The 15,611-nt window shown below is 41.4% G+C and overlaps 1 protein-coding gene across 1 annotated transcript in view; it reads left to right on the top strand.

Moving 5' to 3' along the window:
- The first annotated feature begins 1,481 nt into the window (after window positions 1-1,481).
- The window catches only part of castor1 (cytosolic arginine sensor for mTORC1 subunit 1), a 31,063-nt gene continuing 16,933 nt past the window's right edge, over window positions 1,482-15,611 (top strand). The window contains exon 1 of the mRNA XM_035786270.1: window positions 1,482-1,796. Coding sequence (XP_035642163.1) covers window positions 1,684-1,796 — 113 coding nt within the window. The 5' untranslated portion in view covers window positions 1,482-1,683. The remainder of the gene's footprint in view (window positions 1,797-15,611) is intronic.

Raw genomic sequence — 15,611 nt, 5'->3', positions numbered from 1 at the left:
GGACAGAGAGTGGCCACTCGGATAGCAGGCTTGCTGCAGTGATCAAGGTGGGGTGGGGGGGAAGGTTCAGCGCTTGCGGTAGGAATCCGGAGATATGGAGAAAAATAAGTCTGATTTGCTCTGGTTTGAGTCACGCTGTGCAGACTGGCGAGAGTTGTCCGGGCTAAAAGTAGCTGATGACCGCTAGCTGACTACTAGCTAGTAGCTAGTTAGCTGGCTAGCTTCTGTTGGAATGACAGGCTTGTGGGCAGTTAGTAAGTTAGTATTAATGTTAGCCATGTAGGGCATACATGTAAATTGCTTCAGTCTGTTAGGATTAGGGTTGCAAAGCTACCGGTAATTTACCAAAGTTGACACGATCTAGGTAATCTAAGGCAGTCTATGGTTACTTTGTATTGTATTTTAATAATTTTTAATAAAATGTATTCATATATAGTATAACAATGTTTATCTGTGTCCATATTGTCCATTCATTTCTAGTAGATGGACCATATGGTTCAAGAGAAAATGGCCTAGTTCATGAAAAAAAGCATCTAATCAATAATGGCATTATTTTATCTATAACTCTGCCACTAGTTTGGCCCCAAAACATTTACAACAAAGACATACGGACAGAGTAAAATCAATAAAAGTGTATAAAACAAATAAAGGACATTTCATGCTGAAACCCTCATATTAAACACCAGTGATATTCACCAAATTGTGATGTTTTATAGCTTTGTCATTCAACTGTTTTATTTTAAAATCATCTTATTTGATTGCTTTATATACTGTATATATTACATGCGATAAGGCCAGAGATAATTACAACATATGTGATCATTTGAAATATGCAAAAAGGCCACTCGATGCCATCTGATAAGATTCCATATATTCCTAGAAAGTTTCCAGTAATATACCCTCCCTTTGCAACCCTAGTTAGAATAGACCAGAAATAAATGCATGCTTCAGATCAGACTGACTGACTGATCATCATTTCAGACCCTTTTATTTCATGATCATGTAATACTTTGTCTTGACATATAGAGTATGCCAAAAAGGCATTTTTATGGTTGTGTGTGCATTTTTATTTAGACGTTTTTTGGAAATACATCAGAGGTAACGGGAGTAAATGAAAGTTCAGTGAAACTCAATATTTGTTGAGTGAAGAACATATTTTGACATTGTAATGCTTGCAGAGCTGTCGAATGGAGAGCTGTCTAATGGAAGTTTGAATCGGAGCTTCCATCTTACTCATCTCAAACACATAGATACTGGGGCATGCAGACCCGAAGTTGCAAGCACTGTTCACTGTTCTAGAATTGCAAATGTTTTGGGGTTATGGATGTGATAAATAGGCTACTATGAATATCAGATAGGCCTATTTTATAACTTTCACGTTTATTCATTTTATAATATATTAGCTTCCTCTGTAGCTTTAAGACCAGGGGGCGTGTTATTATATGAGGCCGTGTCTTTTATTTGAATATAGAGTAGTTGAGTGGAGTCGGATTGCGTAGCATGTTTTTCTCTGTATCGGTGACTGACTGATGCAAGACACAGTCCCAACTAAACTGCGGGCGTTTGTAATCCAAGGGAATGAAATAACACAGTCAACATTAATTCATCAATTTTTTATTGGATCGTGCCTGGAACTGAATGATTTTCTAGACAGATTCAGGCAGGATTGCGCTATTCAGAACCATGGATTTGCACATTTTGGATCACAGACTGCGAGTGACCAGCATTTGCAAAAATGGGTTGGTGAATTTCACTCACCCACTGATCAAACTCATATTTCTGCGGAAAAGAACAAGGTAAGATTATTTGTGTGAAGAGATCTGTTCATTTGAAGCCGTCCGATCCCAAAACGTGCAAAAAAGTACAATAACTAAAAAAAACATTGCCAGGTCACTGTTGATGGCAGACGAGCCCATGATCATGACTCTGTGCCATTGACTACATTAAACATAAGGGTCATTGGAAGAAGGCGTCTTCTGTAGGATACATTTCGTGATCCTTGACGCTCAGTCTGAACATTCACATACATGTACGGTTTTGCAAACATAAGGACCTTATCTTTCATATCAGCGATATATATATTTTAAAGGTATAATTTATACACACCGTGATAGGGTTAGTGATCCCACCTGGCCATATCTCCTTCCATGTTACAGCGCTTGTTTATAGAAGACAAGAGGGTCCTAACACCTGTGTTTGAACTTAACTGGAAGCGTACTATAGTTTAATCGGATGGAGGCACCCATAGAGCGGGATAGATCTGTGTTACACTTCACTGTAACAGTTCATCTTTTTTTATTTGAAGGATTCTTTATTGCAGATGAAAGATAAGGGCCATATGTTTCGAAAGCATTTTCACATGCGATAATTAACGTTTCAAAATGTTAAGACACAACGGCAGGATTGTAGTTAACATCAGGCAAGTCCTGGGCTAAGGTAATAGTTGAGAACTGTAGGGAGAAAGCAAAATGCCGCCTAGAGTTTTCGAGAGGTAATTGCAGACATTCTAGCTTGGACCTATGTGAAGATAGCCACAATACGGATTAGCCACAAGAGTGCAATTGTCGTTCGCCTTCAAAATAAAAGTCCCCATTTGAAAGTGACTCAAACGTATGCAAATACAATTTTATTGGTCACACACATATTTAGCCAATGTTATTGTGGGTGTAGCGAAAAGCTTGTGTTCCTCGTGCTAACAGTGCAGTAGTATCTAGGGTTGCAAAGGGTTGGAAACTTTCCAGTAAATTTCTGGAAATTTTCCATGGGAAATTAAGCTTGGGAATTTGTAATTTTGCTTAAATTCATCTAAAAAGTTAGCTTATAAAAGCTTTTTGTGGGATACACAAGGCAATTCTTGGTCTTGTGGCATATTTTGGTTAAACTATCCCCAATTCAATGAAATTGCAACTTTCTGCATGCACAGTGCATTCTTCCATCACATGTAGAGCTGATTCTCAAGATCTTGCACACTAATGAGATGCTATTGAGCCCACACTACCACACTGTCTGAGCCAAGGACTACTAGCTTTCTGGTAAGTTTTTAAAATATTATTATTTTTTACAATACTGGGTGGGGTGAATATTTTATGACACATTATTTTTTTGTTAACTAAATCAAATCAAATTTTATTTGTCACATACACATCGTTAGCAGATGTTAATGCGAGTGTAGCGAAATGCTTGTGCTTCTAGTTCCGACAATGCAGTGATAACCAACAAGTAATCTAACTAACAATTCCAAAACTACTGTCTTATACACAGTGTAAGGGGATAAAGAATATGTACATAAGGATATATGAATGAGTGATGGTACAGGGCAGCATACAGTAGATGGTATCGAGTACAGTATATACATATGAGAAGAGTATGTAGACAAAGTAAACAAAATGGCATAGTTAAAGTGGCTAGTGATACATGTATTACATAAGGATGCAGTCGATGATATAGAGTACAGTATATACGTATGCATATGAGATGAATAATGTAGGGTAAGTAACATTATATAAGGTAGCATTGTTTAAAGTGGCTAGTGATATATTTACATCATTTCCCATCAATTCCCATTATTAAAGTGGCTGGAGTTGGGTCAGTGTCAGTGCCTGGGAGCAAGACATCCTGGTCCGTGACTGGGCTGGGTTTCTTCTTCTAGTCCGTGATTGACTGTAGACCCTGCCACATGCCTCTTGTGTCTGAGCCGTTGAATTGAGATTCTACTTTGTCTCTGTACTGACGCTTAGCTTGTTTAATAGCCTTGCGGAGGGAATAGCTGCACTGTTTGTATTCGGTCATGTTACCAGACACCTTGCCCTGATTAAAAGCAGTGGTTCGCGCTTTCAGTTTCACGCGAATGCTGCCATCAATCCACGGTTTCTGGTTAGGGAATGTTTTTATCGTTGCTATGGGAACGACATCTTCAACGCACGTTCTAATGAACTCGCACACCGAATCAGCGTATTCGTCAATATTTTTATCTGACGCAATACGAAACATGTCCCAGTCCACGTGATGGAAGCAGTCTTGGAGTGTGGAGTCAGCTTGGTCGGACCAGCGTTGGACAGACCTCAGCGTGGGAGCCTCTTGTTTAAGTTTCTGTCTGTAGGCAGGGATCAACAAAATGGAGTCGTGGTCAGCTTTTCCGAAAGGGGGGCGGGGCAGGGCCTTACCACCCCTGGTTGCGCAATCGATATGCTGATAAAATTTAGGGAGTCTTGTTTTCAGATTAGCTTTGTTAAAATCCCCAGCTACAATGAATGCAGCCTTTCGGATAAATGGTTTCCAGTTTGCAAAGAGTTAAATAAAGTTCGTTCAGAGCCATCGATGTGTCTGCTTGGGGGGGGATATATACGGCTGTGATTATAATCGAAGAGAATTCTCTTGGTAGATAATGCGGTCTACATTTGATTGTGAGGAATTCTAAATCAGGTGAACAGAAGGATTTGAGTTCCTGTATGTTTCTTTCATCACACCATGTCTCGTTAGTCATGAGGCATACGCCCCCGCCACTCTTCTTACCAGAAAGATGTTTGTTTCTGTCGGCGCGATGCGTGGAGAAACCCGTTGGCTGCACCGCCGCGGATAGCGTCTTCCCAGTGAGCCATGTTTCCGTGAAGCAGAGGACGTTACAGTCTCTGATATCCCTCTGGAATGCTACCCTTGCTCGGATTTCATCAACCTTGTTGTCAAGAGACTGGACATTGGCAAGAAGAATGCTAGGGAGTGGTGCGCGATGTGTCCGGAGTCTGATCAGAAGACCGCTACGTTTCCCTCTTTTACGAAGTTTTTTTTTTTTGGGGTCGCTGCATGGAATCAATTCCGTTGACCTGTTTGTAAGGCAGAACACAGGATCCGCGTCGCGGAAAACATATTCTTGGTCGTACTGATGGTGAGTTGACGCTGATCTTATATTCAGTAGTTCTTCTCGACTGTATGTAGTGAAACCTAAGATGACCTGGGGTACTAATGTAAGAAATAACATGTAAAAAAACAAAAAACTGCATAGTTTCCTAGGAACACGAAGCGAGGCGGCCATCTCTGTCGGCGCCGGAAGTACCAAATAGTAGCCTACAGCAAAGTGTGTTTAAATAATTTCTGACATGTTAACAATTTCTGCTAATTTGTTTTTGCTACGATCTGTGTTTTAGCTTACATGAGCCTGCTAACTGAGTGTTAATTCACCTGTTTCCATACATGTTTAATTTAAAATATTTATCTTACAAAGGAGTTGTTTAACATAACTGCTTAACTATTTATCTGTACATGGATTTGTATTTTTTTAAATTTACATTTTTTTCCCTAATCTTTACAGGAAAATGCCACGGGCACTATCTGATGTGTGGAGACATTTCACTGCAGCTAATGTAGAAGGAAAAGTTTGCACATTTGCAAATACTGTGCCAAATCATATGCGAAGAATGCAACAAAGATGCAGAATCATCTGGCGAAGTGCATATAAAGTTCCCTCAGCGTTCACAACAAGCATCCTCTGACAAAAGTCCCTCTTTCTATTTGAGGTGAAAATGATGAATTGGATACCTTATCGATAGCAACAGCTCATGGTCTTCCAGGAACCAGAGATTTTTTTGACTCAATGGAGGAACGTAGTCAGAGAAATTCTGATTAATGTTTTGCTCGACCTGTGTATGCAACTAGTTCACCTCTGATGCTCACAGGCAATGTGTATTGAAGACATTTCTGAATGTTCTTCGCCCAGCACACACCCCTCCAACCAGATATGCTTTATCTACTCATTTGCTGGATGCGGAGTTCAACAGAGTTCAAGTGAAGGTCAAGCAAATCATAGAGAAAGCAGACTGTATTGCAATCATCTCTGATGGGTGGCCGAGTGTTTGTGGGCAGGGAATGATTAACTTCATCTCCACCCCTCAACCAGTATTCTACAAGAGCACACACACACAAGGGACAACAGACACACCGTTCTCTATGTTGCAGATGAGCTGAAGGCTGTCATCAATACCCTTGGACCACAGAAGGTATTTGCGCTGGTGACAGACAATGCTGCGAACATGAGGGCTGCTTGGTCTAAAGTGGAGGAGTCCTACCCTCACATCACACCCATTGGCTGTGCTGCTCATGCATTGACTCTGCTCCTCAAGGACATCATGGCACTGAAAACATGGATACGCTCTACAAGAGAGCCAAGGAAATGGTTAGGTATGTGAAGGGTCATCAAGTTATAGCAGCAATCTACCTCACCAAGCAAAGTGAGAAGAATAAGAGCGCCCCATTGAAGCTGTCCAGCAACACTCATTGTGGTGGTGTTGTCATCAAGTTTGAGAGTCTCCTGGAGGGGAAGGAGTCTCCAAGAAATGGCCACATCAGTCTGCCGTAATGGACAGCACCATCAAGAGGATTCTCCTGTATGATGTATTTTGGGAGATGGTAGTAAGCAGCCTGAAACTCCTGAAACCTATAGCAGCAGCCATTGCACAGATTGAGGTAGACAATGCCATCCTGTCTGATGTTCAGACTCTGCTTGCAGATGTAAGAGAGGAAATCCGTACTGACCTGCCCACTTCACTGTTGCTCCAAGCGGAGGAAACTGCAGTTCTGAAATACATGCAAAAGCGTGAAGACTTCTACCTGAAGCCCATACACGCCGCAGCATACATGTTAGACCCCAATTATGCTGGCAAGAGCATCCTGTCTGGTGTAGAGATCAACAAGGCCTATGGTGTCATCACTACCGTGTCTCGCCACCTTGGCCTGGATGAGGGCAAGGTTCTTGGCAGTCTGGCGAAGTACACTTCCAAGCAAGGGCTTTGGGATGGAGATGCAATATGGCAGTCGTTCCAACATATCTCATCAGCCACCTGGTCGAAGGGACTTTGTGGCTCTTTCCCCTGTTGCCTCCATCATTCTCCAACCAACATCAACCGCCTCAGAGCGCAACTGGTCCTTGTTTGGGAACACGTACACTAAAGCGTGCAACAGGCTGATCAATACAAAGGTTGAGAAATTGGAGGCCACCCGGACAAATGTAAGGCTTTTTTGAGCCTGACAACGAGTTATCCTCAACAAGGTTGGAAAGTGACAGTGAAGTTGAGGCCTCAGTCTGATATTCAAGAGGTGGACATTCAGGAGGTCCAGGGAGAAGACATTGAAGCCTGAGAGGAAGACAACCAAATCTTTAGTTTCTAGACTATCATTTTACAGATGTATGTTAAATGTTTTTGGGAGATGGATGGATCATTGGGGATCATTCAATATTCTCTTTTGTTCAGTGAAATCATCCCATGTAAAGTGTTAACTCATCTAATTAAAGTTAATTTCAACACTGAATTGTTTTTTATTTCTATTAGAAGGATTTAATAATTTGCAATTATGTCTACTTATGATAAGGTATAAAGTTTGTTTCTGTCTCCATGTGATATGGTATATATATCCAATGCAAAAAACATCTACATTTTAAATGGTATTAATTTTCATATTTCCGTCAATTCCCACGTAAAGTTTCCGCCTCTGAGTACTCCCCAAAATGTGCAGCCCTAGTAGTATCTAACAGTGCTGTAGTATCTAAGAACGATTCACAACAATACACACATCTAAAAGTGAAAGAATGGAATTAAGAAATGTATAAATATTAGATCAAGCAATGTCGGAGTGGCATTGACTAAAGTACAGTAGAATAGAATACAGTATATACACATGAGATGAGTAATGCAGTATGTAAACATTATTTAAACATTATTAAGGTGACTAGTGTTCCATTATTAAAGTGGCCAGTGATTCCAAGTCTATGTATATAGGGCAGCAGCCTCTAAGGTGCAGGGTTTCATAACCGGGTGGAAGCTAACTGATGGCTATTTAACAGTCTGATGGCCTTAAGATAGAAGCTGTTTTTCAGTCTCGATCCCTGCACCGACCTCGCCTTCTGGATGATAACAGGGTGAACAGGCAGTGGCTCGGGTGGTTGACGTCCTTGATGATCTTTTTGGCCTTCCTGTGACATCGGGTGCTGTAGGTGTCCTGGAAGGCAGGTATTTTTGCCCCCGGTGATGCGTTGGGCAGACCGCACCACCTTTTGAAGAGCCCTGCGGTTGCGGGGCGTGCAGTTGCCGCACTAGCATGCTCTCAATTGTACATCTGTGAAGTTTGTCAGGGTTTCAGTGGCCAAGCCAAATTTCTTCAGCCTCCTTAGGTTGAAGAGGCACTGTTGTGCCTTCTTCACCACACTGTGTGGGGTGGAACATTTCAGATTGTCAGTGATGTGTACGCCAAGGAACTTGAAGCTTTTCACCTTCTCCACTGTGGTCCCGTCAATATGGATAGGAGCGTGCTCCCTCTGCTGTTTCCTGAAGTCCACGATCAGTTCCTTCATTTTGTTGACGTTGAGTGAGAGGTTATTTTCCTGGCACAACTCTCCCAGGGCCCTCACCTCCTTCCTGTAGGCTGTCTCGTCAATGTTGGTAATCAGGCCTACTACTGTTGTGTTGTCTGCAAACTTGATGATCGAGTTGGAGATGTGCGTGGCAATGCAGTCATGGGTGAACAGGGAGTACAGGAGGAGGCTGAGCACGCACCCTTGTGGGACCCGTGTGTAGAGGATCAGTGAAGTGGAGGGGTTGTTTCCTACCTTCACCACTGGGGGTGGCCCGTCAGGAAGTCCAGGACCCAGTTGCACAGGGCGAGGTTCTGACCCAGGACCTCAAGCTTAATGATGAGCTTGGAGGGTACTATGGGGTTGAATGCTGAGCTATAGTCAATAAACAGCATTCTTACATAGGTATTCCTCTTGTCCAGATGGGCTAGGGCAGTGCGATGGCTATTGTATCTATTGCTTTGAATTGCAACTCCACTTTGTCTCTGTACTGACGTTTTGCCTGTTTGATTGCCTTACGGAGGGAATAACTACTGTTTGTATTTGGCCAGATTCCCAGTCACCTTGCCATGGTTAAATGTGGTGGTTTGCGCTTTCAGTTTTGCGCGAATGCTGCCATCTAACCACAGTTGCTGGTTTGTGTAGGTTTTAATAGTCAGTTTGTACAACAGCCTAAACACTTCCACTTCCTGATGAACTCAGTCACCGGATCCGTGTATTCGTCGACGTGATTCTCGGAGGCTACCCACAATATATCCCAGTCCGCGTGATCAAAAGATTCTTGAATCATGGATTCCGATTGGTCAGATCAGCGTTGACTTGACCTTAGCACAGGTACTTCCTGTTTGAGTTTCTACTTATAGGATGGGAGGAGCAAATTGTGCAATCATGCCATATTTGGACTAGATGCTAAACTAGGTCAGAATGTTATACAACTTCAACAAAATACAATTATATATTAAACAAATCTGAAATTGCGCTGTGGCTGTATTAGACTTTAGAATTGCATTGGGGGCATACTTACACATGGTTCTGCCTAACTTATTGATGTTCTCTCACAGGACAGAACTGTGTAGAGTTTGCACAAATCTTAACGTCTTAGCGCATATTGCAGGACTTTGACTGTGGGAAATCACATTTCCAGTCAGTCTATTGTGTGTTTTTAGACATTCATATTTCACTGTATTAGCATTTAAAATATTAGTGTCTTAGGTGTAGGCTGCCTAATTGGTTAAAATAAATGCCAACAAACAAAATAATACCGACTCAGCTGTTGGATACAGATAGCCTTTGGGTAATGTGATTAGATCATCCACAAGACTCACCCTATATAGCCACCCACACTTCACTTTCCCTGTTCATGTGTCTGTTATCACATAATATGATGATGGAAGCACTTTACTTTCAATGGGACCTAATCACTTCACCAAAGGCTCCTGTCCTGACTTGACTATATCCTAAAGACAAAGGCAGCTCTATGGAAGTATTCCGCTTTAAGGACTGAATATAGTAGTTCAGCTTGTGCCCTGAATGAATGGCGGCTGCAGTGGCAATTCTTTGCTGAGCCCTGCCTTTTATTCTGTAATTGTTAATGACTTGGCCTGGCTTGCATATGCATCAGCCAGGAAAAAAAATGATTAAACATCTTGCATCTACTACAGTGAGTTCCAAAGGTATTGGAACAGTGGCACAATTAAGGTTGTTTTGGCTCTGTACTCAGCACTTTAGGTTTGAAATGATACAGCTTTAATTTGATGGTATTTTCATCCATATCGGGTGAACTGTTTAAAATTACAGCACTTTTTGTACATAGTCCATCCATTTTAGGGGACCAAAAGTATTGGGACAAATTCACTTGTGTATTAAAGTAGTGAAAAGTTTGGTATTTGTTACCATATTCCTAGCACGCAATGTAGAGTCACAAGTTTGATGTAGTCATTGTGTGCTAGGAATATGGGACCAAATACCAAACATTTGACTACTTTAATACACCAGTGAATTTGTCCCAATACTTTTGTTCCCCTAATATGGAGGGACCTTGTACAAAAAGTGCTGTAATTTCTAAAACGATAACCCAATAAGGATGAAAATACCCTCAAATGAAACCTGACAGTCTGCACTTTGACCTCTTATAGTCATTGTATCATTCACTGTCCCAATATGTTTGGAGTTCACTGTATATACAGTTGAAGTCGGAAGTTCACATTAGAGGTTGACCGATTTTAATCGGAATGGCAGATTTTAATTAGGGCCAATTTCAAGTTTTCATAACAATTGGAAATCTGTATTTTTGGACACCGATTTGGCAGATTTTTATTTATCTAACATTTACATTTTTTTACACCTTTATTTAACTAGGCAAGTCAGTTAAGAACACATTCTTAATTTCAATGACTGCCTAGGAACGGTGCGTTAACTGCCTTGTTCAGGGGCAGAACGACAGATTTGTACCTTGTCAGCTTGGGGATTCAATCTTGCAACCTTACAGTTAACTAGTCCAACGCTCTAACCACCTGCCTCTCATTGCACTCCACGAGGAGTCTGCCTGTTATGCGAATGCAGTAAGAAGCCAAGGTAAGTTGCTAGCTAGCATTAAACTTATCTTATGAAATCAATCAATCAATCATAATCACTAGTTAACTACACATGGTTGATATTACTAGTTTATCTAGCATGTCCTGCGTTGCATATAATCAATGCGGTGCGCATTCGCGAAAAAGGACCGTCGTTGCTCCAAGAAGCGCCTTTTTGTGCAAATGCTGATATAATAACCCTCATATTGAAGCAAACTTGGAGTCACGCGATGATAATGGTGTGTGTGGTCCTCCCACTACGACTCGGAAAACTATAGTTTATTAGGTTGAGATGAAGTAATCATAATTTAACTTCACAGGGTGTTGAAAGTGCACGCTATAAACTTAATCTACCTTTCCAATAAATATAGATTTTTATTTGGCATATGAAAACTTAAGTGAAAAATTACATTTTGTAATGCACTACATTTTCTCTTCAAGTCAGTTTGGTGTAAACACACTACTGCAGGGAAAATGCGAATATTTTCTTTATGCGTATTAGAATATTCACATGAAAATCTGTCACCAATTGGATGGAAACCTAGCTAGTCAGAGACATAGAAGCCCTGAACATATTGGCTCACTATTTAAAAAGAATATGGAGAACAAGCTTTAGGATGAAAAATACCAGCGTTTTGGTGCAGGTACAGCTGACTCGCGCTAGTTTAACACTAACCTATATCGATATATCGTCCAAAAATAATATTGAAATATGTAACTTGATTTTTCACCCCCATCACGAGTCCTGGAGTGTCTTTATCAAATGAACGCCAAAGTATACAGACTTCATCCAGTGTCCAGAAAAGTGGATTGTCAGTATAGTATACAGTAGGCACATTTTTATATTTAATAAATAATTTATCTATTTTTACAATATTCCAGAAATTGTAATAGAAAAAAAAAAGTATTTGTGTCTAAATTGGTAAACTGATAAAGGTATATTTTGAGATATGAGAAAATATCATATAATCTATTAGGGTGTGTTGCCTGGTCTTGTATACTATTCAGTCTACCTGTAATTATACTCTCCAATGCCTTCTGCTGCCATTTTTTAAAAAACATTACATATGACAACCAATGTGTTATAATAGATTTTGATCAAGACATCTTTAAGATGTTAATGCCCATTTCAGACTGTAACATCCATTAGTTGTTTTTCCTCCTAAAGTAATAATGGAAATGTCAGTATTTTCAAAATTATAGTTTGTGTTCAGCCAAGCCTTTCCTTCAAAATGGCAATCCATGTTTTGACTTAAGACTTACAAACTCACAGACCTTATATGTTCAGTCTCCCCAAAAAGCCTGTCCATTTCATGTTACATCCATGACACTTCTTATTTGCTTATTTCTCCAACATGTCAGTATTTACAAGTCTGCTTTATTGGGTATACACAACCCCAAGGGGTACTATAGACACACACACATTTTTAATTTATATTTTGTTTGTCCATTCTGTGAGACATTAAAGTTGTGATTTATTTTGCAAATGGAATCTTCCATAAACGGAATAGGACTACTCTCCAATCTGTGGTACAAAGACCGAAGGGCAAGGCAAGTTTTTCTCTGCAGCTTGCTAACGAGAGAGCATGGGTCGCAACAATGCCGCCTCTGAACCAAAAACAATGGAGACCTTTCCACTTGCCTGCTCCAGTAGGCAGTCATGGTCGGTGCCCAAGGTTTATACTGCGATTGCCCGTGGGCCCTGGGCTAGCAACGGGGAGAGCTGGGTAAACTTTAGCCATTGTTTAAGAGAAGACACTTGCTATACACTGAGTGTATAAAACATTAGGAACACCTACCTAATATTGAGTTGCACCCCCTTTTTCCCTCAGAACAGCCTCTTTGTCGGGACATGGACTCTAGAAGGTGTCAAGTGTTCCACAGGGATGCTGGCCCATGTTGACTCCAATGATTCCCACAGTTGTCAAGTTGGCTGAATGTCCTTTAGGTGTTGGATCATTATTGATCCACAGGAAATTGATTGTGAAAAACCCAGCAGCATTGCTGTTCTTGACACACTCAAACCGGTGCGCCTGTCACCAAATACCATACCCCGTTCAAATGCACTGAAATATTGTTTTACCCATTCACCCTCTGAATGGCACAAATACACAATCCATGTCTCAAGGCTTAAACATCCTTCTTTAACCTGTCTCCTCCCCTTCACCTACACTGACTGAAGTGGATTTAACAAGTGACATTTAAGGGATCATAGCTTTCACCTGGATTCACCTGGTCCATTTTTCATGGAAAGAGCAGGTGTTCCTTATGTTTTGAACACTCGGTGTATAGCAGGTGCAGCGAAATGCTTATGTTACTAGCTCCAACAGTGCAGTAGAATGTCTAGCAAATAACACAAATACACACATAATAAAACAAATCAAAACAAGAAATCAAATGTCAAATTAACAATCTAAAGTAATATATTAGTGAGCAGTGTCAGAATCCAGGATATAAATATGCGGTGTGTGTATGGACAGTATATCATTTGGAAAATAAAATGGTATGTACAGTAGTAGTTCATTCTAATATACCTACAGTATGTCGAGAATACAGTATACATACACACTGTGAGGAAGCAACCGTATATAAACAGTACATAGATTGTAGAAGTGACCAGTGTTGAATATCTCTATATACTTGGGGCATTAGTCTCAAGGTGCAGGGCAGAGGACTGAGCAGGTAGCCGGCTTGTGATGCCTGTTCAACAGTCTGGTGGCCTGGTGATTGAAGCTGTTTCTCATGGTCCCGGCATTAATGCACCTGTACCGTCTGTCTGCTAGCTGGTAGCAGGGTGAACTAGAGCTGTGGCGGTCACAAAATTTCATCAGCCGGTGATTGTCAAGTAACTGTCTGTCTCACGTAATTTATCATTTAATTAACAAACACATTTAGTATCTCCTGGAATCCACACAGCCTACAAGCCATTTATAAAAGAAATCTAAGAAATCAATGTAATATAGCCTACACCTTCCCAAGAAATCCGTGATTTCTTTTAGACCGGTCTAAATAAGCATGGTATGAGGAAAATGTAGTATATTTCAGAAGAAAATAATAGCATACTCTGAGTTGTCCTGATGTGTCTATTACAAATGGCTGTGGGCTACGCTAATTCAACACCATAGTGCCCTCAAAGCTCATCACTAAGCTAAGGACCCTGGAACTAAACACCCCCCTCTGCAACTGGATCCTGGACTTCCTGACGGGCCACCCCCAGGTGGTAAGGGTAGATAACAACACATCCACCACGCTGATCCTCAACACGGGGGCCCCTCAGGGGTGCATGCTCAGTCCCCTCCTGTACTCCCTGTTCACTCATGACTGCATGGCCAGGCACGACTCCAACACCATCAAGTTTGCTGATGACACAACTGTGGTAGGCCTGATCAATGATGAGACAGCCTATAGGGAGGAGGTCAGAGACCTGGCTGTGTGGTGCCAGGACAACCTCTCCCTCAACGTGATCAAGACAAAGGAGAATTGTGGACTACAGGAAAAGGAGGACAGAGCACGCCCCCATTCTCATTGACATGGCTGTAGTGGAGCAGGTTGAGCGCTTCAAGCTCCTTGGTGTCCACATCACCAACAAACTAACATGGTCCAAGCACACCAAGACAGTTGTGAAGAGGGCACAACAAAACCTATTCCCCCTCAGGAGACTGAAAAGATTTGGCATGGGTCCTCAGATCCTCAAAAGGTTCTACAGCTGCACCATTGAGAGCATCACTGCCTGGTATAGCAACTGCTCTGCCTCTGACCGCAAGGCACTACAGAGGGTATTGCGTACGACCCAGTACATCACTGGGGCCAAGCTTCCTGCCATCCAGGACCTCTATACCAGGCGGTGTCAGAGGAAGGCCCTAAAAATACATTAAATAAAAATGCAGGACAAAACACACATCACGACGAGAGACAACACTACATAGAGACCTACGATGACAACATAGCATGATGACAACAACATAGTAGCAACACATGGCAAGATCATGGTCAAACCAAGGGCTGAACCTGTTTTTTAATTCTCCATTTTTTTATGGGGGCGTTTCTTAACAATATTACTGTAGATATCAAAAAAGAAGATCCAAGTTTCTTTGACAGAGGGGATCAAGCTGATTCTATACCAATTTAGAGGCCAGGTCATGAAGGAAGGCTTGCTCATTAAAGTTTTTTAGCATGCGTCTATGACAAATCAGGACAGGACGTTTCACTGAGCAGCCATTACGAACACAGACTGTAAAACAGTGATCACTAAGGTACCAGTCTGGTGTTTTCTGTAATGACCTATCAGGATTATTTGTGAGGAGAACATTGAGGAGAGTAGCCTTTTCTGGGTGTTTGGAGTCATACCTTGTGGGATTGGTAATAATCTGAGAAAGATTTTGGGAGTCTCATTGCTTTAGGACTTGGTCAGGTGGTTTAAGCATGTCCCAATTTAGGTCACCTAGCAGGACTAATTCAGACTTACACGGAACCCAAACCGGCTGCGCGTGTGCGCTATCGTGCATAAATGTATTTTGTCCCCCTACGCCAAACGCGATCACGACACGCAGGTTAAAATATCAAAACTCTGAACCAATAACATTAATTTGGGGACAGGTTGAAAAGCATTAAACATGTTTGGCAATTCAGCTAGTTAGCTTACACTTGCTAGCTAATTTGTCCTATTTAGCTAGCTTGCTGTTGCTAGCTAATTTGTCCTG

Source organism: Oncorhynchus keta, chromosome 14 (assembly GCF_023373465.1).
Source record: "Oncorhynchus keta strain PuntledgeMale-10-30-2019 chromosome 14, Oket_V2, whole genome shotgun sequence".
Taxonomy (NCBI): Eukaryota; Metazoa; Chordata; class Actinopteri; order Salmoniformes; family Salmonidae; genus Oncorhynchus; species Oncorhynchus keta.
The sequence above is the reverse complement of the archived record's forward strand: the minus strand, read 5'-3'. Positions and strand labels throughout refer to the sequence as shown.